This window comes from Carlito syrichta, unplaced genomic scaffold (assembly GCF_000164805.1).
Source record: "Carlito syrichta isolate Samal-C Ts95f unplaced genomic scaffold, Tarsius_syrichta-2.0.1 Scaffold87115, whole genome shotgun sequence".
NCBI classification, from domain to species: domain Eukaryota; kingdom Metazoa; phylum Chordata; class Mammalia; order Primates; family Tarsiidae; genus Carlito; species Carlito syrichta.
The window spans coordinates 266,843-292,119 of NW_007031211.1; the positions used below are offsets into that span (position 1 = coordinate 266,843).

General features: G+C 42.6%; 1 protein-coding gene across 1 annotated transcript in view; it reads right to left on the bottom strand.

The window, feature by feature from the left end:
• The window catches only part of MED12L (mediator complex subunit 12 like), a gene marked incomplete at its 3' end in the record, with an annotated part of 335,349 nt that overhangs the window by 265,825 nt on the left and 44,247 nt on the right, over window positions 1-25,277 (bottom strand). The window contains exon 4 of the mRNA XM_008057491.2: window positions 21,834-21,993. Within this exon, the coding sequence (XP_008055682.1) occupies window positions 21,834-21,993 (160 nt within the window). The remainder of the gene's footprint in view (window positions 1-21,833; window positions 21,994-25,277) is intronic.

A 25,277-nucleotide genomic window follows, 5' to 3' on the forward strand; every position in this document is an offset into this window, starting at 1 on the left:
TATAGTTATTTACATAAGAACTTTACTGTACTTTTTTGTAAAGGTTCATTTTCCTGGCTACACTCGTTCCTATCTTCCAAGCCAGTGGGAACTCACTATGTGAAATGAAACGCAACCGTTTTTTTTTTTTTAATCCAAACCTAGTTCAGAGACTAAGAAGCACATTTTTAAGGTGATCAACTTGATACAGCACTTTAAGTCAGAGATGACAGGCATCTCGATGGAGAAACTCATTTCCTTGAATATTCTTTCTTAGGCTTCACCGCTACAATAAAAAGTTCTTGTCTCTCCACAGTGGGAACAGACTGCTTCTCCAAACTACAGAACACAGAGGAGCTAACCATCCTGACTTTGGTGCAGACTGAATGGGAAAAAAAAATATCCAGCGCATGTAAGCTATTATATGCTCCATTTTTGAACACTCAATAAGAATGACTGAAAATTCTTCCACCATTTTTCTTACATTTTCTCTTGTCAAAATGCTTTCTTGGTCAAAGAGACCATCGATAAAGTAAAAAGATAACCCATAAATTGGGAGATAATATTTTTAAATCCTGTATCTGAAAATGGACTTGAATCTGGAACAAACTGTAAGCCATTAAACTCAAATAATAAAAAGACAAATAGCCCAATTAAAAAACAGGCAGATGATCTAATAGATATTTCTCCAAAGAAGACAGACAAATGGCCAATAGGCACATTTAAGACAGCCGACATCATTAGCCACTAGGGAAATGCAAATCAAAACCACAAAGAGATACCACTGGGACAGTTATAATAAAAAAGACAGAGAGTAACAGATACTGGCAAGGATGTAGCATCTTTGTGCATTGCTGGTGGGAATGTGAACTGATAAAGGGAGTATGTGAAAAATAGTGCATGAGTTCCTCAAAAAGTTAAACAGCTACCACATAACCCAGCAAGTTATAAATACCGAAGAGAACAAGTATATACACCCAACAGAAATGGCACACACAAAGATGTTAAAAACGTTCATAGCAGCATGTTCACCACAGCCAAAGAGTAAACACAATCCAGTGTCCAACTGAAAATGGATAAAATGTGGTGTATGCATACAAAGGAATACCATGTGGCCACAAGAAGGAATGAAGTCCTGATACAGGCTACAACACGGATGTACCTTGAAAACGCATGCTAATGGAAGAAGCCAGTTTCAGAGGAACTGAAAACATGTTGTATGATTCCATTTAAATGAAATGTCTAGAACAGGCAAATCTATAGAGGCAAAAAGTTGGTTAGTGGTTGCCAGGGGCTTTGGGGCATAGAAGGGAAAGGGGGAGTGACTGCCAATGGATAAGGGATTTCCTTTGAGGGTGATGAAGCTGTTCTAAGATGTGTAGCAAAACCTTCTCGACTCTGGAAACATGCTGAAAGTCACTGTACACTGTCAAAAAAAGGAATTGTATAGTATGTGAGTTATATCTCTATCAAGCTGCTATATTTTTACTTTCTAAATATTTTACATTTGTTTCTTGAACTACTTAACTACCAATACGAAATCTGCATGGTGTCAGGTAAAAGATAAGATTACTCCATACTGATAAAAAGCAATACACTGTGAAAGGATTTCACGGGGGGATTGGGGGGGAACAGGGAGAACGAGGGGTAGAAACGAGTGGCTGTGAGTTAAATAAAATAAATAACAACTAGATGAAATGGTTAGAGCTGGGTGAGGGGTGAATGGGCTCTATGATGCCCTTTTATATCTGTGTATGTTTGAAATGTCCAATAACAAAAGGCTTTAAAAAGTTAATCAGTTGCATCCTATGAAATGAGTCACAGCAAACCCCAAATCCCCCATTCAGCCGCTGTTCACCCGGGGAATGAAAAGAGGAAGTCAGCGTGCTGATTGGTGGCTCGGGACAGAGAATAGCCCAAATGAAAACTGCTGCCTCAGAGTGACATGAGACTGACAGAGTCAGACCACTGGCCAGACTGCTGTGTTCTGCTGAATGATCAGATAGCTAAATCAGGTCCACTGGCTCGGTGCAGGAGAAAAGAGAGAAAAGCAGGGGGTGGGGGGAGATGACTATACCGTGGTCACACAGTGGAAATGCCACAGTGTAATAAAACACCGAAACACATTTGCGCTTTTAAAAAGTTTTCCTCCAGCACAGAATTACCTGTAGAATATGAGTGTTTGGGGGCAAATATCAAATATGATTTTTTCTAGATGACTCACTTTACTATGTCATTTTTGAACTGGCCATTTAAAATAAATAGATTTAAAAAAAAAAAAAAAACCCATCAGTATTTAGCAGCAAACGTTAAACACCTACCATGACCCTCCACTGGGATACCAGGCTACAAAGAGGAAGGGAATGCAGTCCTACCTGAGGTAACTCACCCTCCAGGCAGGAAAATCTAAAACATGGACCAGACACTGACTTCAAGGAGCCGTGTGTTCTGGCAGACCACGGGACACAGGAGAGGAAGCAAGAGGGTGTGGCTTCTCAGCCAAATCTTGGTGAAGGTACAGAGAAGGTTCTCAAGCATAAAGGACAGCGAGTGACATTCCAGGCAATATAGAAGGCAGGAAGGCAAAGGGTCCCCAGCCAGCGAAGCCAAGAAGGTCGCCAGAGGCGAGTTCCTCAGATGCTAGTGCACAAAATGGTCACCAGGGGGCGCTGGTTAAACATACAGATTTCTCTCCAGCATCCAGAGAGGGCGTTCAGAGAGAGGTCCGCAAATCTGAGCTTCTAACCAGCAGCCCACATGACTCTGACCAGGGCAGTGACAAGCGATAGTGTTTGGCCTTTTAATACAAACGATTAAAAGCCACTGAAGGATTTTAAGCAAAGGAACAGCACAATCAGATATGTAAATTAAGACTATTTCTCAGGAAGTTGCACGCAGGGTTGGGGGGGGCATTGAAAGGAGGTTGCCAAGTCCAGTGGGGAGGTGACGGAAAGAAGGGACAAGGCAGAGGCAAGTGTGACATTTTTGTGAGGCAGAATAGTCAACAACCTGCTAGAGAGATGGAAGAAAGAGAGGGGCAGAACAGGTAACATTTCCGCATGGGGTGTGGGGGCGGTCTTGGTGCCACGATCAAGACACAGAAGAGAGGAGACAGACGGGGAGGGGGCGAAGGGGTTGGTTCAGTTTGTTTGTCTCATTAACTTTTTGCTTTAGTGAAACTTTTTTATTCTGAGATAACTGCAGGCTCACATGCAACTGTCAGAAATAAACAGAGAGGCCTGGTGCAGTGGCTCACACCTGTACTTCTAGCACTTTGGGAAGTCAAGGTGGGAGGACTGCTTGAGCCCAGGAGTTCAAGACCAGACTAGGCAACATAGCAAGACCCTGACTCTACAAATACAAATCAAAAAATTAGCCAGGAGTGGTGGCACCTAGAATCCCAGCTACTCAGGAGGCTGAGCCGGAAGGATCACCTGTCACCACACTCCAACCGGGAGGACAGAGTGAGATTCTGTCTCAAAAAACAAAGAAAAGAGAAAGCAACCTTAGGTGAAAGTGGGGTCTCTCTGGCCAAGACTGGAGGAAGGTGAGCAGGGATAGCTGCCACAGGTAGGTTTGTAAGGTGTATGTCTGGGTAGGGAGCAAGCAGGTAGCTGAGGGGGTGGGCACAGGCTACACCTCCCCAAAGTTACAAGACAGGCAGCCTGAAGGGAGGGGTGAAGGTGTGACCAGCCACCCTGAGCAAAGGATACTCTACCCCTGGAGTGAATGACGTAGCTGAGGAAGAGGGGGACAACACCCCCCCAAAAAAGACAAGGGTCTCTACAAGGCAATATATAAATAACGGCATGATGGCGTGACGGGTGGTTAATGTTTAAAGATTTCAGGGGGAAAAGGGACCAGGATGGCCAACGGAGGAAACAGATGGCCAAGCCTCTGGCAAGGAAACAGGGAGCGGGGTTGACGAGGGAGGGCCTGACAGAAGCGAAAGAGACCCGTATGGGCAGGAGGCACGGGAACTCCCACTGCATCTCTCTTCCTGCAAGTGTGCTAGCCAGAATCTGATCCCCGAAGAGAACGGCACTGGACCTGGGCTTGCCCTCTTGCTGGCGGGGCTCCAATGCTTACTTCCATTTTAATACAAACACACTAACTTGCATTTAGGGATTTTTTTTCCCCAGTCGCCCTTCTTCCCATCAGCCCTGACCGTGCATCTCAGACCAAGGTGTGTGGCAACCACAGAAGCCAATTTTAGCCCCTAGAACCAGAATTTCTCCTTCAGCAAATCATTCCCCTCCCCCCCCATTACAGCTTCAGGGGTTTCCTTCCAACGGAGGGACTCACACCAAACATCTGCCACCAGCCTCGACTCCTTCTCAAGGGCGTGAGGTAGCTAACTGGCTGAAGTTAATGCTGTTATTATCACAAAGTTTCACTTTCCCATCTTTTCCGAATTCTACATCTACCTGAGTGAGCAACAGCCTTGGCCTTGGTGAGATACTCCTGTCACAGAACAGGGGTGGTATTTTTTTACAAATATTAAATTGGGGCACTTAATTAGCCCCCAAGGACATGTCCCCACAGCCTTCCACATCTGAGACCATGGGTTTCACTGCCCCAGGAGAGGAAGACTGTAGCAAGACAACAGAAGTGGACCGTTCCTGCTCCTACAGCCAAGAGCTGGGGAATGATGCCCTGGAAGAAAGAAGAGGGGCCCTGGGAATGAAGGGAAGGCCCCCTCCTGAGGACTCTAGGACTCCAGAAGCAAAGAAAGAAGCAGCAGTGGTAAAGACACCTGTGGCCAGCCCAAGCCCTGAAGCCACCAAGTTACTTGCACTATCACATCGGAATGCCCCTCACCCTCTGCCAGCATCTGCCACCCACGCAGCAGGAGCACGCTCCTGAGCATTTGAGGAGCCAAACTGTTTGTAAACAGACTCCGTTTTCCTTTTGCACTCTGCATGGGAATTTCCTTCCATGGTCAGCTGTGGCGAGAGCAGTGTCAACAGGAGAGACAACACTGGGCTTACTACCTGGATCCTAAATGCAGTTGATGTAAAGTTTCTACTTCTGAACAAGCTTCATGCTGCTGAGAGGCTTTCATCAGAACACAAACACAACAAACACTGTGTTGCCAGATAACTGTGGAAAATGACCCTAGGCCAGAAAGCTCTCATACACAACAAAAATGCTGACACATTCTGCCGACCAGCCAGGCCCACCCCCATCTCACCCTCACTCCTCTGGAACTCAGCCCCGTGTTATTTTTCTGGAGACCAAAGACTGATGTGGGATATATTCATTTAATTAAGACGATCACTTTAGCTGGGTTATTCTCACAAAGACATTCCAACTGATGATTGACCCTTAACTGTTTTCTACCCAATGTATTCTATGCATTCCTTGACTGCAAAAGAATAGAGCTGAATTAGACTTTAGAGCCATTTTATTCCAGAGATTTCACTTGGAAGATTATATACACTTTGTCTGAAAATGACTCTGAAACTTAAAGTACTTCTTTTTAATTAAAAAAAGCTTTCTATTCATCATGGAATTAACATTCCAGTGCAAATTGCAAAAAGAAAAAGTCTAGCTTTTATAAATAAGTCATTAAAAGGTTAGTAGCTTAGAGCTGGTTAAAAAAACAAGGCCACAAAATTCACAGGATGAAATAAGCACCAGTTTTTTAAAGGACCATTAACAAATACATAAAATACACATTAAAAATATTCATAAGATGGATCTCTGAGGATAGGCATGAAATGGGTATCAACGATTGCTTCTGAAGTAAGAGGGTCTAAGAGGGTCTGGAGGGAGTGGTGGTCTGAGGACGGTAGAAGATAATTCACTTATCCCTTTTAGAACACTGTGTGTTTTGTACCATGTTTTGTAATATTGCCTGTTAAAAATTTTTAGGACAGGCATGGTGGCCCACACCTGTAATTCTAGCACTTTAGGAGGCCTAGGTGGGAGGACTGCTTGTGGCGAGTTCAAGACCACCCCGGGAAATATAGTGATACCTCATCTCTATAAAAAAATTTAAAAATTAGCCAGGCATGGTGGTGCGTGCCCATAGTCCCAGCTACTCAGGAGGCTGAGCCTAGGAGGTTGAGGCTGCAGTGAGTCAAGATTGCACCACTGCACTCTAGCCTGAGGCACAGAGTGAGACCCTGATACAAATTTAAAAAATTTTTTTTTAACTCAGGCAAGAAACCATCTTTTCTTAAAATTCTCTTGCTTATACTTTAAGTCATAGATCTGAAAGACGCAAAACAAATTAAAACTCCTTAAACACTGAGCTTTGTGAAGCTGCTTTCAGACCTCTCCAGATGCCACTCCCATCCAGCCTCATGCAGTTGACCTTCATTTGACGTGAGCAGCGTGGGAATTCCATAAAGCAAACAGCACCCAGAAATAGAAGTCCAAGATGAAATTCCCGGGTGTTCCACTTTCCATGAGTTTTCTCACTCTGGTTTGTACAATGGTGATATCCGCCACCTCAGAGGGTTTTCATGAAGCCTGGCCCAAATGAGAAGATATAAAACCAGCCTATAAAATGCCAAAACTATAGCTGGCCACGGTGCCTCACGCCTGTAATTCCAGCACTTTAGGAGGCCAAGGCAAGAGAATCACTTGAGCCCAGGAGATTGAGACCAGCCTAGGTAACACAGCAAGACCTCATCTCTACAAAAAAAAAAAAAATTAGAAAAATAAGACAGACATGCATGGTGGTCCACGTCTGTAGTCGCAGCTATCGTGATGCCGAGGCAGAAGTATCACCTGAGCCCAGGAGGTCGAGGCTGCGGTGAGCTGTTATTGTGGCACCGCACTCTAGCCTAGGCTACAGAGTGAGACCCTGACTCCAAAAAATAAACAAATAAAATGCCAAAACTTCTAACAAATATATATTTGTAGTATATTAGCTATCAAGTTTTAGGCTAAAGGCTCTTAATCCAAGAATGTACTAATAGCCATGAAGAGGGAAGAAAACCACAATATTGTCAGATGCGGTGGCTCACGTCTATAATCCTAGCACTTTGGAAGACAGAGGCGAGAGGACTGCCTGAGCCCACGGGTTCGAGACCAGCCTAGGCAACTTGGTAAGATCCCGTCTCTACAATAAATAAAATATTTAGCTGGGTGTGGTGGTACACGCCTATAGTTCCAGCATCTTGAAAGACTGAGGCAGAAGCTGGTGTGGCCATGAACGTGCCAGTACACTCCAGACTGGGTGACGGAGTGAGACTCTAGCTCAAAAAAAAAAGGAAAGAAAGCCACAATATTAACAATTAAATCAGGATTCAGGTTAACATTTTATCGCAGAAGATGATTGATTAATTCAAGTAGGAGTGAACCTTTAATAGAACAGACTGGAAAGGAGAGAAACTTTGAGTGGCAATGGGTTCTTTTTTTTTTTTTTTAGTTGGAGTCTCACTGTAACTCACAACCACCCCAGCATCGACCCGCTGGGGCATGGAATCCTTCCGCCTCAGCCTTTCAGGTAGCCAGAACTAAAGGCATGTGCTACCACACCCGGCTAATTTTTTGATTTATTATAGAAATGAGGTCTCGCCAAGTTGCCCAGGCTGTTCTCGAACCCGTGGGCTCTGACAATCCCCTCACCTCAGTCTCCCAAAGTGCTGGGATTACAGGCTTGAGCCACCACACCTGGGCGGCAATGGGTTCTTAACTGAAAATGTAAGACTAGACAATTCACCCAAGCCAACAAGACTAGGAGAAATGACAGTAGGAAGGAGGACAGCAAATACAGTATACCTAACAGGACCCTAAACCTAACTCATTTGCTCATATGCTGCCAAAGAAAAAGATAGTTAATTAAAGAACCAAGAACTACTTCTTAAGATGCAAAAAAAGGGCCAGGTGCAGTGGCTCAGCCTGCAATCTCAGCACTCTGGAAGGCTGAAGCTAGAAGGCTGCTTGAGCCTAGAAGATTGAACCAGCCTGGGCAACATAGCAAGACCTAGTCTAGACAAAAAAATTTTTTAAATCAACCAGGCAAGGTGGTGCATGACCGTTGTCCCAGCTACTCAGAAGGATGAGGCAGAAGGATCACCTGAGCCCAGGAGGTCAAGGCTGTGGAAAGCCATGATCGTACCACTGCCCTCCAGCCTCGGTGAGACTCCGACTCAAAAAAAAAATAATTCTTACTTAACGGCTAGATTTCTTGAAGGCACAGCTCATAGTTTACTCCTGTGAAAAATTTCCCCTGATATGTCTAGCCCAGCAGTCCCCCAAGCTTTTTGGCATCAGAGACTGGTTTCGTGGAACACAATATTTTCATGGCCAGGGGAGTTTGGGACGGAAATGGTTTGGGGATGATTCAAGTGCATAACATTTATTGTGCACTTTATTTCTATTATTATTACATTGTAATATATAATGCAATAATTATACAACTCACCATTAAAAAAAGGAGGCATGAACAAAAGGGTATATAAAATAATGGGCGGGCCACACGCAGACTAAAATAAGTGCCAGATTCTGACTTAAAGCCTGCCCTATCAGCTCACTTGCTGATAGGGCTTTGATAGGAGCCTGCAAGCAATTTATTATGGTCTCTGTGCAGTCAAACCTCACTGCTTAATGTTAATCTGTAATTGCAGTCACTCCCCAGCGCTAGCATCACTGCCTCAGCTCCACCTCAGTTCATCAGGCATTAGATTCTCATAAGGAGCACGCAACCTACATACCCCCTTACATGCACAGTTTATAATAGGGTTCCTGCTATGAGAATCTAATGCCACTGCTGAACTGACAGGAGGCGGAACTCAGGCAGTAATTCAAGCAATGGGGAACAACCGTAAATATAGATGAAACATCACTCCCTTGCCTGTCACTCACCTCCCGCTGTGCGGCCCAGTTCCTAACAGGTCACAGACTGGTAGCGATCTGTGGCCTGTGTACTGGGGACTCTTGGTCTAGCCTACCCATTATTTCCTATATGGTTACAGGTACCTATATACTAATGTCATACTGGGTGTTTTACATGTGTAACTTTGTCCACAAAACATGGTATCCCCTTAAAGCACCAACTTGGCAAGACCTCATCTCTACAATAAATCAAAATGAGTCGGGCATGGTAGCGTGCACCTGTAGTTCCAGCTACTTGGAAGGCTGAGGTAGAAGGATCGCCGGAGCCCAGCAGGTTGAGGCTGTGGTGGCCGGGAGCGGCCACTGCACTCCAGTCTGGGTGACAGCGTGAGACTCCAACTCAAAAAAAAAAAAAAAAAAAATCCTTCATGGCATCTACCTTAGGACATCGACTCAAACTGGTTTTACATTAAATTATCCCCTTTTTGATATGAAATATAGTAATTTCTTTCAATGCATTTCTCTAAGAAATTCAAAACAATTATGGGCAGACACTTTATTTGATTTCACCAAAATATTAACTGAACATAAACACAGCATCACACATCAGCATTCTAACACGGAACAAGGTGTAAGATTTTTACTTAGCAAAAGATGAAATGTTTTCATAGGGCAACAATCAGGCATACAGAGTCACAATGCAGCATACACACTTGATTAGAACGTTCTAAAGTTTGTGTAAATCAAAGTACGATGGTGGTAGCTGGTGGGCAGGATTGGGGGAATAGGTCTAGAGTTAGAGAGCTTCAGTTTCACAATATGAAAAAGTTCTAGAGATCTTTTACACAACAATGTGCCTATAGTTAATACTACTGTACCAGACACTTAAAGTAGTTAAGATGGCAAATTTTATGGGTTTTTTAGCCCTATTTAAAAAGGAACTTGTAAATCAGGAAAATCTGCATATTCAATTATTATATGAAAATCTACACACCTGGAAAAATACTAAAAGTCTCCCAATTTTTACTAATAACATCTACTTCAATTTTGATAAGAACCCAAGAGGCAAGTACTCAGCTGAGTGAAAAGTAAGCTCTTGAAATTTATCTAAGAATAACTAAAATTGTAATGCTAGGGGAAAATGGCATTCCTTGAACTTCCTCCAAATCTTTTTCATAAAACATTCTGATTACAAGATAGCTGCCAGAAATGGTACCAATGACAACAAAAAATAGACAGTCATACTTTGGGACTGAGATTAGGCTTGGCTAACTTTTGGCTATGTCAAAGCTACCCTTGCATGTCTTAAGGAGTCCAATAGTTCTATATGACATATTTTGAAAATAGCAGCTTGTTGTCCACAAACCCTTCATTTCCCATTCTCTAAAAGCAGTTCTTTTCAACTTTTTCATACCTCTATCTTTAAACAACATGCATACAGTCCTACTTCTTGATTTTAAACAGCACCCACAGCTTCCTCCTATGAAAGATGATGAACATCCAGCTCTCTTTCACCGCCTTCCAAGACCTTACTTACACATTTCCTGCCTGTCTGCCCCCCAGTATTCTTCTATCATAATCTGAATAGCTCAAGTCTATGTTTATCCTACAGAAGAAAATTTGGCAGGATCTAACAAGTTGAAAAATGTGTTTACCCAGCATCAGTAGGAATTAATATTTAGCTCAAGAGATAACACAAGGCCACATGCAGAAATATTTACAAGTATGTGTAAATCCATGAGTTAGTACACACACATGTATTTCCTTGCTCTGTCAACTGAGAGGGCCCAGAAGCTATGACAGCCCAAGAAGCAAGAAGCACACCTTATGCGCAGGTCTTGGTTTCTAGTACTATTCTTCAATTAAAAAAAAAAACAGGTTCCTTGGAGAAATGGCTGATTGTAGGACTGAAGCAGATAATACACTGAAGCAGATAATGCAAAGATGCATGGAATGCATCTTGTAGTGCCAGAAAGTAAGGAAGTACTAACAAACTAAACAAGACTGGGTACAGTAGCTCATGCTTGTAATCTTGACACTTTGGGAGGCCGAGGTGGGAGAACTGCTTGAGGCCAGAAGTTTGAGACCAGCCCAAGCACCATAGTGAAAAAAAATTTTAAAAATTAGCCAGGCATGGTGGTACATGCCTGTAGTCCCAGCTTCTTGGGAGGCTGAGGCAGAAGGATTGCCTGAACCAAGGAGGTCGAGTCTTCAATGAACTGTGAATATGCCAAAGTACTCCAACCTAGGCAACAGAGTAAGATTCCAACTAAGAAAAGCAAAACAAAGAAAGAAAGACAGGAATATGTCATAAGATCATAGGACCCAACTGAAAGAGTTCTCAATGAACAAAGCTGGAACAAAACCAATTAAGTCACGATATAATCCAAAATATAAAATAAATATCTATGAATCCATACTGATATAAATGCTTGAATACATGCATGCACGAATAAGTGAATAAATAGGTAGGCAGGTAGACAGATAAGAGACAAATCCCCCATGCAGAAGAATTCCAGATACCTTAAGTAGATATTTCACCTTTAAGGAAGGGGAGGCATAGCTCCCCACTCTTAAGTTTGGACTGCACATACCAACTTCCTTTCAAAGAGTAGTGTGGAGAGGGATGGGACAGAAGTCGCTTTGCGGTGGAAAAACCTGATAAACACCACCTCAGCCAAGTGATCAAGGTTGACATCAGCAGTCATAAGTCAAAGTGACAGGATGTACCCTAGATGTAACATGACAAGAGTGGCACTTGACTTCTGCAGTCATTCTCCCAATGACCCATAACCCGGATATAATCAGAAGAACATCAGACAAAGTCCAGGGGAGGGTCATCTCACAATATACCACACTTGTACTCCTCAAAACTGTCAAAATCATCAAAACAGAGAAAATGCCATAGCCAAGAGAAGCCTAAAGAGACATGACAGTCAAATGCAATGTGATATACTGGATAGGATCCTGAAACAGAAGAAGGTCATCAGGTAAAAGCTAAGGAAATCTGAATGAAGTATGGACTGTTTCAAGTAATATTCAATATTAGTTCATGAATTGCAACAAATGCATCATACTGATGCAAGGTAGAAACCGCATGCAGGGGTGAGCAGAACACATGAAAACTCTAAACTATCGTCTCAATTTCTCTGCAAACCTAAAAATGTTTAGACATTTTTTTAATTAAAGAAAAGAATGCATTTTCCTTCACATGCATTTCTACCTTTAGGAATCTACCCCGAAAACACACCTTGACAGATACAAAACATCACATACATAAGGGTATATATTGAAATGGTATAGATAACAGCAGAGAAGATGAGATAATGCAAATGTCTACTAACAGGAGACTTTCTGAACAAACAATGGTACATGTACACAGTGGAGGACTAAGAAGTCATAAAAAGAAACAGAGAATAGCAAGCCATCTCCAGGATATTGTTAAGTAAAAAAAGCAAAGTATCGAACAGTACATATAGTAGGCTAACTTCTGTGTAAGGAGATAGGAGAAATAAGAAGACATAAGTATTTGTATATTTTTGCAAGAATAAAAACTGAAAGATTAAAGACTATTAAGAAATGGCTACAAGCCGGGCTCGGTGGCTCAGCCTATAATCCTACGCCTGTGGGAGGCTGAGGTGAGTGGATTGCCTGAGACCGCGGGTTTGAGACCCGCCTGGGCAGCGAGACCTCATCTCTACAATAAATAAAAAAATCAGCCAGGTATGGTAGCGCATGCCTGTAATTCCGGCTACTTGGAAGGATCGCCGGAGCCCAGCAAGTCGAGGCTGCAGTGGCCGGGAACGTCCACTGCACTCCAGTCTGGGTGACAGAGTGAGACTCCAACTCAAAAAAGGAAACTACAAAAAAAAATTAAATTTAACATCCTTTTAAGGTATCAGATTGTAATTCTGAAGCTAGTATGTCTGTAGTGGGATAAAGTAGAAAGGAACCGTGTTCGTTGTACTAGAAATCTTTTGACTGTTCATGTAAAAGAACATGTAAAAGAAATGAGATAAATATACAATCAAAATCAATAAAAGTATCTTTAGTGTGAAATAGAAATGCTAAAGATAAAATGGAAATAGGAATACCAACTCCCATATACATGCATGTTTGCACACACATATATCTATGTGGCTCTACTCATCCGCTGACAGGGCCTCGATATCTCAGTAGCAATGAGGACCTTCAGCACCCAGACTTTGCTTTCTAAAGACTATCTCCAATAGAAAGAAGCAGAGTTCCTAAGAGACATGACTGCTTGCAGATCTGAAGCAGGAAAGTTACAACATGAGCTTGGGGCATCTCTGTGTGCCAGAAAGTAAGGAAGTGTCATATGACAAATGGTGTCATGACAAAAAGATACAAAAGAGCTTGAAGTATCTCTAATTGGCCAACTTTGGGACAATCTGAACATGAAAATTGACAATGAGTGTAATTGTTTACAAAATACAAAATAAATAAGTCCATGAGCCCATAACAATGACCCAAAAAACAAAGCTTTAAAAAATGTTTTAAAATAGAGAAACATTTTCATGACTGTGGAGGTGCAATTACGACAATTCTTACTCCAAAAAAAATCAAAATCAAGGAAAAAGAATTTGGCATTTATTCTGCCTTTTCAAGAAAGAACTATAATTTATCACATGAGAGAAATTCTTTTTATACAGAAAAATGCCAACATCCTGCCATTCCCAATGAAATAACTATTCCAGGCTCAGCTCAACAGATGCTAAAACTTTTTAGGTAAAAGGTTCTTAGGGATTGGAAAGCCTCACCCCACTGGCCCCACTCCTTCCACTGGAGAATGGTTTGTACCGATAGCCAGAGTCACCTCACCAGTTCAAACCTATTTTTTATGCCTAAACAGAGTGTGAATTTAAATTAAGCTTATACAAGCACTTCAGTCTGATCTTCAGGGTTACTTTCATAGTAAACAAGGCAGATATCACCTACATGACAAATGAGACATAAGGAACAATGTGGAAACGTGAAGGCAATCTTGACTTGAAACTAAAAGCTTGTCCCTGGAATTAAAAAAGTTAGTGTGCAATGTCTTCAAGGACCCAAACTGAAAGTCAGCTGGAAGGCTCAGATAAGAAACCAGACTGTCAATTATGTGTTTAGCAGGGCTTATTTTGCGGTCCAAATGGCTCAGTGACTATGTCACAAATTAATTACCCGCTGCTTCTTCTTTGTATTTGAGGAGCGATAAGGATAGTGGTTCTAAGAGTATAGTCAACTGAGAAAAGTCTCTCATCTGACTCCAATCCCCAACCCCACAAAACCTCAGGTGGCACCAAGGAAATGACTGAGGGTAAACAGAGCAGTGCCCTTAGCAGTTTAACCATGAAGCATTTTAAGCTTCTTCTAATCTATCTGTCCCCCCAGCAAGACTTCATGCGCAATGATATATCTTGTCACTCTTCACCATATTGAACACTCAACAATTTCTGGCCAGAATTAAGGCTGCTCATCTTGCCAGCAATTTCTTATCGTTTTCTAAGTCTCTATGGCACCCTGGTCTTTGCTCCTCCTGTTACTCATAACACCCATGAGAAGGAGAGGCATGACTCCTCTGATGCTGCCCACAGCCAAGTCCCACCAACACTGTCCTCTGCCAATATTTTTTCCTCCTAGTGAGCGCACTGGTCACCAGCAACCACAACCACCACCTCACAGCGAGGAGCAAGGAGCATGCACCTCCCCGTGGTGTGGGCCTGGCCATGGTCCCGCTCCATCTAGGCCAACAAGCTACTTCACTTCTCTGAGACCTAGGTCCCCTGTATGCAAAATGCAATGATAAAAACTACACGACAAGGTTGTCATGACCATTACAGAGAATAGCTGTAAAGTTCCCAGCACAGTGCACAAAACCATCAATAAACATTGGCTGGTACCAACAGCAGACCTAAGTAGTGGTTATAGCATATCATCAGTGATCTGCATTTACTGTGTGTCAGTCTCTGTTCCAAATACTTCAGAGGTGTTCATTCATTTCATTCTTAAAGGTACTGTCAATTACCCCCATTTTATAGATAAGAAACAGAGAGAGTGGTATAGTCATAATAGTAACAAACCTTTCCTGGCTACCCATCATCCACTGGATGGACCTCATATACCCCACTCTGGCTAACAAGGCTTCACAGCCTTTCATCACCTTCCCACTGATCACTGAAGATCAGGTGCATTCTGGCAGTGCTACAACTAGTCAAACTATCTAATAACCCATTTCTCTGCAGACACAATCCTTCTGCCAGAAATGCCCTTCCCTGAACAACATCCTACTCTCCCAACTCTGTCTTCTTGGGAATTGTCTCTTCTTTCAAAACTACACACCAGGACCAGACACAGTGGGCTCATGCCTATAATCCTAGCACTCTAGGAGGCTGAGGCAGGAGAATCACTTGAGCCCAAGAGTTCAAGACTAGTCTGGACAACATAGCAAAACCTCATCTCTACAAAAACAATCAGGAACTTAGCCAAGCATGGTGGTGTGTGTCCCAGCTACTTGGGAGGCTGAGGTAGGAGGATTGCCTGAGCCTAGGAGGTCGTGGCTGTGGTGAGCCCTGATCATGCCACTGCACTCAAGCCAGGGCAACAGAGTAAGATTCCAACTCAGGGGGAAAAAAAACAAAAGTCCCTACACATCCAAGTTGCTTCCTCTGGGAACCTCCCAAGTTCTCTCAGTGGCTTAAGCCTTGGGATACCCTCTGTATCTTATTCCCGTCACTATGAGCTCTTCCTTCCTTCTCTAATGTTTGGGTTGTATGGCACATGTCCTCCACTCACACTGGGAATACCCAGGAGGCGATGACTATACTGCCCCTCTCTCTGACCCTAGTGACCAGCACAGTGTCCAACACAGGCTCTGGAACCTCGTCAGAACACTGACACCGAGGAGTCTGTGCCCCATCTACATGTCATCGGCTTCGTCTGTGGAGTGAGAATCAAGTATCTTTCTCACAGAGGATGTGAATAAGTGAGACAGTGGACAAATACACACAGCACCTAGTAAATATGTCCTAGTGAAATGGGGAACATGGAATCACCACACAACACAGTGACCCTGGCAAAAAGCGACAGGCCAACAGACCTGGTGAGGGACTGACCATTCTCACACAAGCCAAGGAAGACACAGCCCCAGGGTCCAACAGCAAGGGCTTCCTCAAGTGACCTACATCACCTCCCAGCACACATGGGGAGCAGGTTCAACCTGGGAGTCCACGGAGCACCGCACCCCTGCTCCCCACAGTGCCGGGGACTCCAGGAATGCTAGAGAAACACTCCCTGTGACAGTGACAGCAACGACAGGAAACGCTGAAGTTATCAGCAGTTGATTCAGCAACAAGACTCCTCACAGGGGAAATTCCTACAACTAAATGTGCAAAGTTCTGTTATGTACTACAAAGTCGTATTTCCTAATCTGTTCAAAGACTTTCTTTAATTACATAACTCAGTGTGAGCTTTATTTTTTCATTTTAAGTATTAGTTAGCCTGTTTTAAATGCTCTTCTCTGGTGAGCTCAAAACATTTAAGGCAGCTAAACAATCTTGTTCTCTCTAAAATGAAACTTAATCCATCTAAAAACATCTAAAACCAAACATGCATTACTGCTGATGTACTTTTCCTTGAGTAGCAATGCTACCTATTTGATGGCATTTTCTAAACATATCATGTTCACCTAAACCTCTTCTTTCGTTCTTTCTTTTTTTTGAGTTAGGGTCTCACTCTGTCACCAGCCTGAAATACAGTGGCACGATTACAGCTCACCCCAGCCCCAACCTTCTGGGCTCAGACAATTCCGCCAAGTAGATGGACTACAGGCACATGCCACCACACCTGGCTAATTTTTTTTTCTGTAGAGACGACGTCTTGCTATGTTACCCAGGCTGGTCTTGAACTCTTGGGCTCAAGCAATCCTCCCACCTCAGCCTTCTAAATAACTGTGATTACAGGTGTGAGCTACCACACCCAGTCATTATTTATTTTATTTTATTTTTTTAGGTCTCACAAGGACTAAGAATTATAAACTTTTCTTTCAAGCTTCCCTAAGTCACCTCTATTTTAAAAATCTCAATATTTGATTACCCCCTCTGAAGTTGCACATGAGACCTCTCCCATAAACCCAAGACATCTCTCACTCCTCTCCCTTCGGGGTACACACTGTACTGGGGTATCCTCACTGGCTGCAAACTCCCCAGGGCAGCAATCCATTTAATCTACACTTCAGATGTGTAACTCTCTGTATAATGATAGTGAGGATCTCTGTGCTGCCTGCTTGTTGCTGTTAGCCCACTTAATTTTAGGAAAAACTCCCTTCAATAAAATCAAACAGCAGTGCTTTATAGCTCAGTTCCAAGGCTGAACGGAGGAACTGAAAATAAAACATATGTTTCTATTACAAAGGAATAAAAGCCATTTCTACTGAAAACAGTTTACAAATTCTACAAACAATCATCAAGACAACAGAAGACATAAAGCCAGCGCCAGAAAAGGGTGATGCTCGATAGTCAATCTTGCCCCAAACATGCTGAACGATTCTTTTCACTATCAAAGCCAGAACATAGAACCTATTACTGGAAGTTAATCTTCTGAAGTGTATGCAATTTAATCCAATCCAACACATATATATGTGTGTGCGTGCTTGGCTGTATCCCCTGCTTGGAGTGTGAAACTTGCTACATTATGGCTGTGTCTACACAGCCAAATGCTTCCAAATACACTGTATAATTTGCTTAAAGAAGTTGAAAAACGTGCTGAAGACAAAGCAGAGTGAGAGGTATCCAGTGTAACAAGAGGATAGTGAAACAAGATCAGATATTTGAAAAATGAACTCTTTTCACATAATATATATGTAAAATGCATTTGCATTTTAAAAATACATATAAGAACTTACAGAGAGGAACTGGACATTTACATTGTTAAATTACTTACAACCTACAAAAGGTAAAATAGTAGCTTTGCAGTTATCTTCCCCAAATGGCCAAAATTACCAGCACCATCACCAGGATGATATACTGAGACACAGCATCATTTCCATGACATTCCTACCAAAGGTGCATGACCTGAATCTAATCACGGGGAACTGGAGAAACACAAATCAGGGGGCATCCTACAAAATAACAGGTCTGTCCTCTTCAAAAATATCAAGGTCAAGAAAAAGAAAGGATGAAGTATTGTTCCAGATTAAAGACAACTAAAAAGGCATAATTGCAACATGGTCCTGGCACTGGATCAACGTTGAGAAGGCTGATGTCTGGAGAGGTTAGGGACTTGCCTTTAAGTCCTCTAGTCACTTAGGTGAAGGGCAGAAAAAAGGAAAACCTGAGGCTCTTACTGAGATGCGAATCCTAATAAGTCAGGTGTAAGCTCCTAAAATTCATGCATTTAAAAAATATTTTTATTCTTACCTCTAGCACTTCTTAGATTAAAGTTTATATACTCTAATATAATAAATAGTATTGTAGACACCTGAACTTCATAGATTTAACTTAATGCAACTCACAGTTTTAAATACACATTAATAATCATAAGAACCCATAAACTGCAATATTTTGTAAATAAATCAAGTCAAAAAACAGAATCACAAGTGTTACTTGCCTTATAAAGGGAGAGAAAATACAGCTAGTGAGTGAACCTTGTCATCCTCCACTGTTGGGCAGGAGAGGATATTCTCCCAAAAACCAACTGGTCACAGTGATAAGAAAATGGTAAAAGTAATGAATTCCACAAGTCCATGATGTTCTTAATTAGACATTAGAACAATGCGTCCCTCCATTTGGTAGGAGAAATCATGTGGTCCCGGTGATACATTCATATCTGGGATTTCCCAAAAATTACATTATCTTTCCAAATGATCACAGTCTACCAAACTTTTATTTGTCCTAAAATTGTTCTAAGATTCGGTTGGAAGAATGATTCCTGAGTTTCTTTTTTATGTTTTTGCAGCAGTTATAATCAGATTAAACTGAATATCAAGAAAAAACTGACAGAAACAAGTTACCAAAAAAGGCATAAAGGCCTTTGGACATGGTGGCTCACATCTGTAATCCCAGCACTTTGGGAGGTGGAGGTGAGAGGAATGCCTGAGCCCACAGGTTAAAGACCAGCCTGGGCAACTTGGCGAGACCTTGTCTCTACAATAAATCCAAAAATTGGCCAGGCATGGTGGCACGTGCCTGTAGTTCCAGCTACTTGGAAGGCTGAGGCAGAAGGATGGCCTGACCCAGCATGTTGAGGCTGTGGTGGCCATGAGTGTGCCACTGCATTCCAGCCTGGGCAACAAAGTGAGACAACTCAAAAAAAAAGAGAGGGTGGGGGAGGGAGGGAATATAGGGAATAGAGTTATCTCTCCTTTGTAGCTGGTGATGTTGGAAGTTTCAAGAATTATGGACTGGCTTAATTTTTTTTAAATACATACACACACACATACATAATCCTAACACACAAAAGTACTTCAGACCTATTGTTCATTTATTTAAAAAATTACTAGCCGGGCTCGGTGGCTCAGCCTGTAATCTTGCGCCTTTGGGAGGCTGAGGTGAGTAGATTGCCTGAGCCCGTGGGTTCAAGACCCGCCTGGGCAGGCGAGACCTCATCTCTACAATAAATCAAAAAATTAGCCGGGCATGGTAGCACATGCCTGTAGTTCCAGCTACTTGGAAGGCTGAGGTGGAAGGATCGCCGGAGCCCAGCAGGTCGAGGCTGCGGTGGCCGGGAGCGGCCACTGCACTCCAGTCTGGGCGAGAGTGAGACTCTAACTCAAAAAAGAAAAAAAAATTAGCCAGGCGTTGTAGCGTGTGCCTGTAGTTCCAGCTACTTGGAAGGCTGAAGCGGAAGGATCGCCGGAGCCCAGCAGGTCGAGGCTGCGGTGGCTGGGAGCGGCCACTGCACTCCAGTCTGGGCAACAAAATGAGACTCCAACTCAAAAAAAAAAAAATTACTGACCACATTCTGTATGCCAGGTACTGCACTAAATAAAGTTTTTCATGGAGTAAGTACATTAAGACAGATGATCAATGAATTAATATAAAAGATAACATCCAGTGGCATTAAGAACTATGAAAAAAATAAAGCAAGGTAAGAAGACAGAGTGACAGGAAGGTGACATCTTTGCTGGAGGGGTCTGAGGTTTCTCTTAGGAAGTATCATCTCAGCAAAGTTCACAGGGGAGCAGGCCATGTGCATATCTACAGGCAGGAGGGACAGCAGTACCTCCTGGTCAAGGTCCTGAGATCAGAGTATGCACACAGGCCACGGCCTCCATCTGAGTGAGACAGATGGAGCCATGGGCACTCTGAGCATAGGGGTAGCAGGATTTCTGTTCTAACAAGATCATTCTGTCTACAACGCAGAAAGTTGACATTAGAAGAAAAAGAACAAATGAGTAAACGAAAAATAAAAATAAAGCCTGTTTTAGCACCATCTTGAGGAGTCACTGTCTAGGAACCAGCACAGTGAGGACTCTGACTTGAAAACAGTTTCCTCTCAGTTCATTCAAATACTGACCATGAATGGCATAATTCTGAACACCAGGGAACTTGCCAGGTAATAAGGCCTATCCTTAAGGGCCTTATATTTTGTGTATGTGGGCTGGAGGAGGAGGGTTGACAGATACAAATTTTCTTTTTTCTTTTTTTTTTTTGAGTCAGGGTCTCACTCTGTCACCCAGTCTTGAGTGCAGTGGCATGATCATGGCTCACCATCATCTTGAACTCCTAGGCTCAAGTGATCCTCTGCCTCAGACTCCCAAGTAGCTGGGACTGGCACACAGCACCATGTCTAGGAAACTTTGCGTTTTTGTTTTTTTTTTTTTTTTTGTACAGTCGAGGTCTTACTATGTTTCCCATGCTGGACTTGAACTCCTGAGCCCAAGCAATACTCCCACCTCAGCCTCCCCAAGTCCTGGAATTACCATGAGCTATCATGCCCATCTACAGACACAAATATTTAAAGATAATTTCAGATAGTGAGAAGTGTTGTGAATAGAATAACAACATGAGAGAACATAACCAGGAGCAGAGGGAGAAGGAAGAAAGAAAGGGATTGCTATTTAGTAGGTGGCCTGAGAAAGCTTCCTGAGGAAACGACATTTAAGCCAAAGCTTCAGTAAAGAGAAACGCATGCAAACACCCTAGGGAAGAACACCAAGTCCAAGAACAGGACACACAGTAGTCCTGAGAAGGGAGGGGGCGTGGCCCGTGGGAGGAACAGAAGGAAGGCATTGTGGCTGGGACACCCTAGGAAGGGAGGGCAAACCAGGATGACCTCACTGGTCACAGTAAAGAATCTGGACCTTTATTCCAACGGCAATAAGAAATTACAGTGAAGTTATAAATAGAGGCACTATATGATCTCATTTAGGCTTGGGGAAGAGTGTGGCAATTCTATAGAGACTAGAATGCAAGGAGCAAAAGTTACAGCAGGGGCCAGGCATGGTGGCTCACGCCTATAATCTCAGCACTTTGGGAGATGGAAGTCAGAGGATTACCTGAGCCCAGGGGTTTGAGACTAGCCTGGGCAATAATAAATCAAAAAAATTAGCTGGGTATGGTGGTGCGTGCCTGTAGTTCCAGTTACTTGGAAGGCTGAAGTGGAAGGATTACCTGAGCCCAGCAGGTCAAAGCTGTGGTGGCCATGAGCGTGCCACTGCACGCCAGCCAGGATGACAGAGTGCGACTGCAGCTCAAAAGAAAAGAAAATAAGATTTAAATGTTTAAGAAAGGTTAAAGCAGGGAGACATGTTAGGAGGCTGTGACTCCATCCAGCTCAGAGACGGAGGTGGCTTGAACCAGTATTTCGTTTGCTGTGGTGGTAAAGAGTGTCTGAATTCAGGGTATATTTTGGAGGTAATATTAACAGGATTTGTTGATGGAATCAGGATTTTGGGATGGTATCAACAAGAACAGCTGCCCCATCCACACTGTGATCTCAACACTCTAGCCTCACTATGGATCTCAACACTCACCACACTGGGCTGTGTGCAGAGGGTACAGGCAACAGTGACTTGTAGAATCAATAAAGAAATGCCAAAGGTATCACACTGTTTCACTTACCCAAATTCGGATCAGTGGGCTGACGTTTCTTAATTTTAGCTTCAGAGATAGCAGAATAATAGGCACACGTCATCTTGATCAGCCACGTTGCTCGAACCATTGGCACAGAATACTTTGCTAAATATGCAAAAACATCCTCCTTTTTACTAAGGATGGGAACCTATGAAGAAATAACATATATCACATTTATAGCAATCATATACTATGTTCATCACTAGATAAACCTACAAAAAGGGGAAGCAGAAGAAAGTGGCTGCAGCAAGTTACCTGCTGGCTATAAGAAAGTACACCCTTGTACCCCACATCTTTAAAATAAAATATAAAAAAAAAGAAAGAAAGAAAGTATATCCTTGATGCAGTCAGTGATGACACCTGTAATTCAAGCACTTTGGGAGGTGGAAGGACTGCTTGAGCCCAGGAGTTCAGGACCAGCCTAGGCAACACAGAGAACCTCATCTCTACAAAAAATAACAAATAAGCAGGCATGGTGGTGCACACCTACAATTCCAGCTACTTGGAGGCTAAGCCAGAAGGATGCTGAGCCCAGGAGGTCATGGCTATGGCAAATCGTGAACATGCCCCTGCACTCCAGTCTGGGCAACAGAGTGAGACCCAGACTCAAATAAATAAATAAGCAAACAGACAGACAGAGTGAGACCCAGACTCAAATAAATAAATACCCTTGGTGAGTATCAAATAGCATATGCAGATAAAAGAAAACACAACACTTTAAGCCAATTTTCATTAAGACAAAAGAATCGAAACTCTTCTTAACACAATGGCAAGACAGTTTCATCAGCTGTGTTTTTTTATTTTTAAAACAAATTATTTCCAAATATTCAGCTGCTGAGAGCCACTCATCTTATCAACAGAGCAGGGAAAATAATTTTGTGACAGTCCTCCCAAAAAGTTACCTCAAAATTGGAAGGGCAGATCAAGGGAAAAATTGTCCCCACCCTAGATCTTATCCAGGAATTTTTTTGAATAAAGCTTTGAGTAACATTTCCTAAGAGTAACAATTTCCAGAAAGCTTCTAAAGTGCCCCTGGCCCAAAATTTAAAGAGAGGCTAAAATGATGGACCAGTGAATCTGCCTAATAAACAGTGAGCTAGAAATAGCTGGGTAATTAATTTAGTGGTTGAAAGTAGGCACTTGAGACAGTTAATTATTTCTTCCAGCCCACAAAGGTACTATTTAGCAAATTAGTATCCCAATATACCAATGAATGGTTTGAAAGAGTTAATTCTTTCTTGTAGTGTCCCCCATAAATATTCCAGGAATAGCCCATTCATCCATACAATCTATTCAATTTATGAACATAAAGGAAAACAGTGAACAAAGGGCATGTTAGCCATGGTGTAGTAAGATGGGAACAATCAGACAGGAGGTGAGGACGTGCCATGCACCAGGCATGGCCACCACTGTCTCCCATTCCTGACCCTGGCCTGTGGGATAAGTCCTTCACACCTAGGTTCTTCATGCATGAACTGTGATTATACTAATGCCGCCCCACCTCACAGGGTAGTTGTAAGGACAAAGTCAAGCAATTACATGTATCAAAATTATTATTTTGTTGCCAGTTCCAAGGATTTCCTAGTACCAGGGAATGTGTTTTCAGGCCATGGACTTAACCCTCTCCTTGGAGGATCCCGAACACTGAAACCACAGATAGCAAGAGCCCTGGTCCCTCAACCCTAAACTCTTACTTGATTTTGTGTGAAAATCAAGGTTTCAAACCAGCTGACTGATCCATACAGCATGGCATTTTCCTTAGTTCAGCAAATTCTCACTTATACAGTGGATTTTGTGCATGACATGTCACAAATTTGCCTATTCACACGCTTGGTACAAAGTGTGACCCTAGAATTAAAAGGCAAGTATTTTTTGTATGTGGTCCCTAAAAACAAACTAACTATTTAATCTGGTCTTGCCAAAGAGCCATCAAGCTGTTTCAGTGCTGAAGGAAAAGCTGCCCAGGTTGCAGATTAAGATTGAGACTGAAGATATCCATAGACTTCGTGGGCTTTGAAGAGACTTGTGATCACATACAACTCCTGCCCTGGGTGCTGACTTCAGAACACAGCTCCCATGACAGGTAACTATACTGCACCAAAACTACTAAAAGGGAGATGAAAGTCACACAGGCCAAAGCTAGAAAGCTTCCTCTCTGCAGAGCAGACAACAAGAAGAGATACAATTTAACAGAATCATTTTCTGAAAATTTGGCTTACAAAGGACATCTCTCATGGAGCACCAGGCTCTTGGTGTACTGGCTATCATTTAAGTCAGGGACAAGAAAAGCACAGGGCTGAGCCTGCATTTCACTAGAATACATAGTACAGTGTCAGTGGGTTAAATTTTAGCTGTCAAGGTGAGGCTGCCTCTCATTCAGACATGCCAAAAGGTCATAGGTCAAGGCCTTAAACTCAAACATAAGCAAATACAAAATAAAGCAAGCATCTTAAAAGAATCACTACTAGTAGTATCTTTCACAGATGCCTAATGGATTTTTTTCTGAACAACTGACAGGAGAAAAAAATGAAATGAAATATTTGAACTTGTGAAATGTTTATAAATGAAGAAACAAACAAAACTCTGCCATAGAACTTACACTAATAGCATGATGCAAGCCTCTGGTTCACTGCCACTACTGGGAGAACCCTAAGAGAACTGGTTGACTTAAATCAAGGAGTCCAAAAGAATACATGCAAAGGAAGTTAATCAATTAAGAAAGAAAACATGCATTGAGGGTTTTGTTGAATCTACCGTTTGGGTCAATTCAGAAAGGAAAAAAGCTTTACACTGAATGTATGACTTCCTTATAATGTTGGATTCCACTGTTTTCAGTAAAGGAACCCTCTGCCTTTAAATTGCAGCTGAAACTTGGTAGTCACTGGGCAGCTATTTGGTTTTTAAAGCAAGCTAGAGCTGTATCTAAGCACTGCAAGAAAATGAAGACACCCAGCATGTCCTGGTTTCCCATCCACAGGTTTGTCCTCACAAGCCTCTTCTTTGGACGCTATCCACAACCTGTCTGCTAAGAGGGTGGAGGCAGAGGAGATTCCAGACCCCAGTAATCAGAGTCATTGGAAGTAAACAGGTGAGACCAAGCCAACTGTTCAAGACCCAAAAGGATAAGCCCAGATGGTAGAACTCTGCTTTTCAGTATCTATCTACAATCTTGATTGAGTTAAAAGGCTAAATCCTTGGAGTTCTATGGAGCATATTTATAGTAACAGAAAACCACGCCCAGAAAAACGACCCATCCCCTACAGGAAACCACTGTGAACACTATATAAGACTTTGAAGGTAAACCAAGGTTTTCTGCTTTATACCATCTCACAGAAGAAGACTGGAAATTAGGGACATATATGAACTACCCACGATGAAGAACATGCAGAGATGCAATCCTTGACCCAATTTTTTCTGAAAGAGCTTCTACCA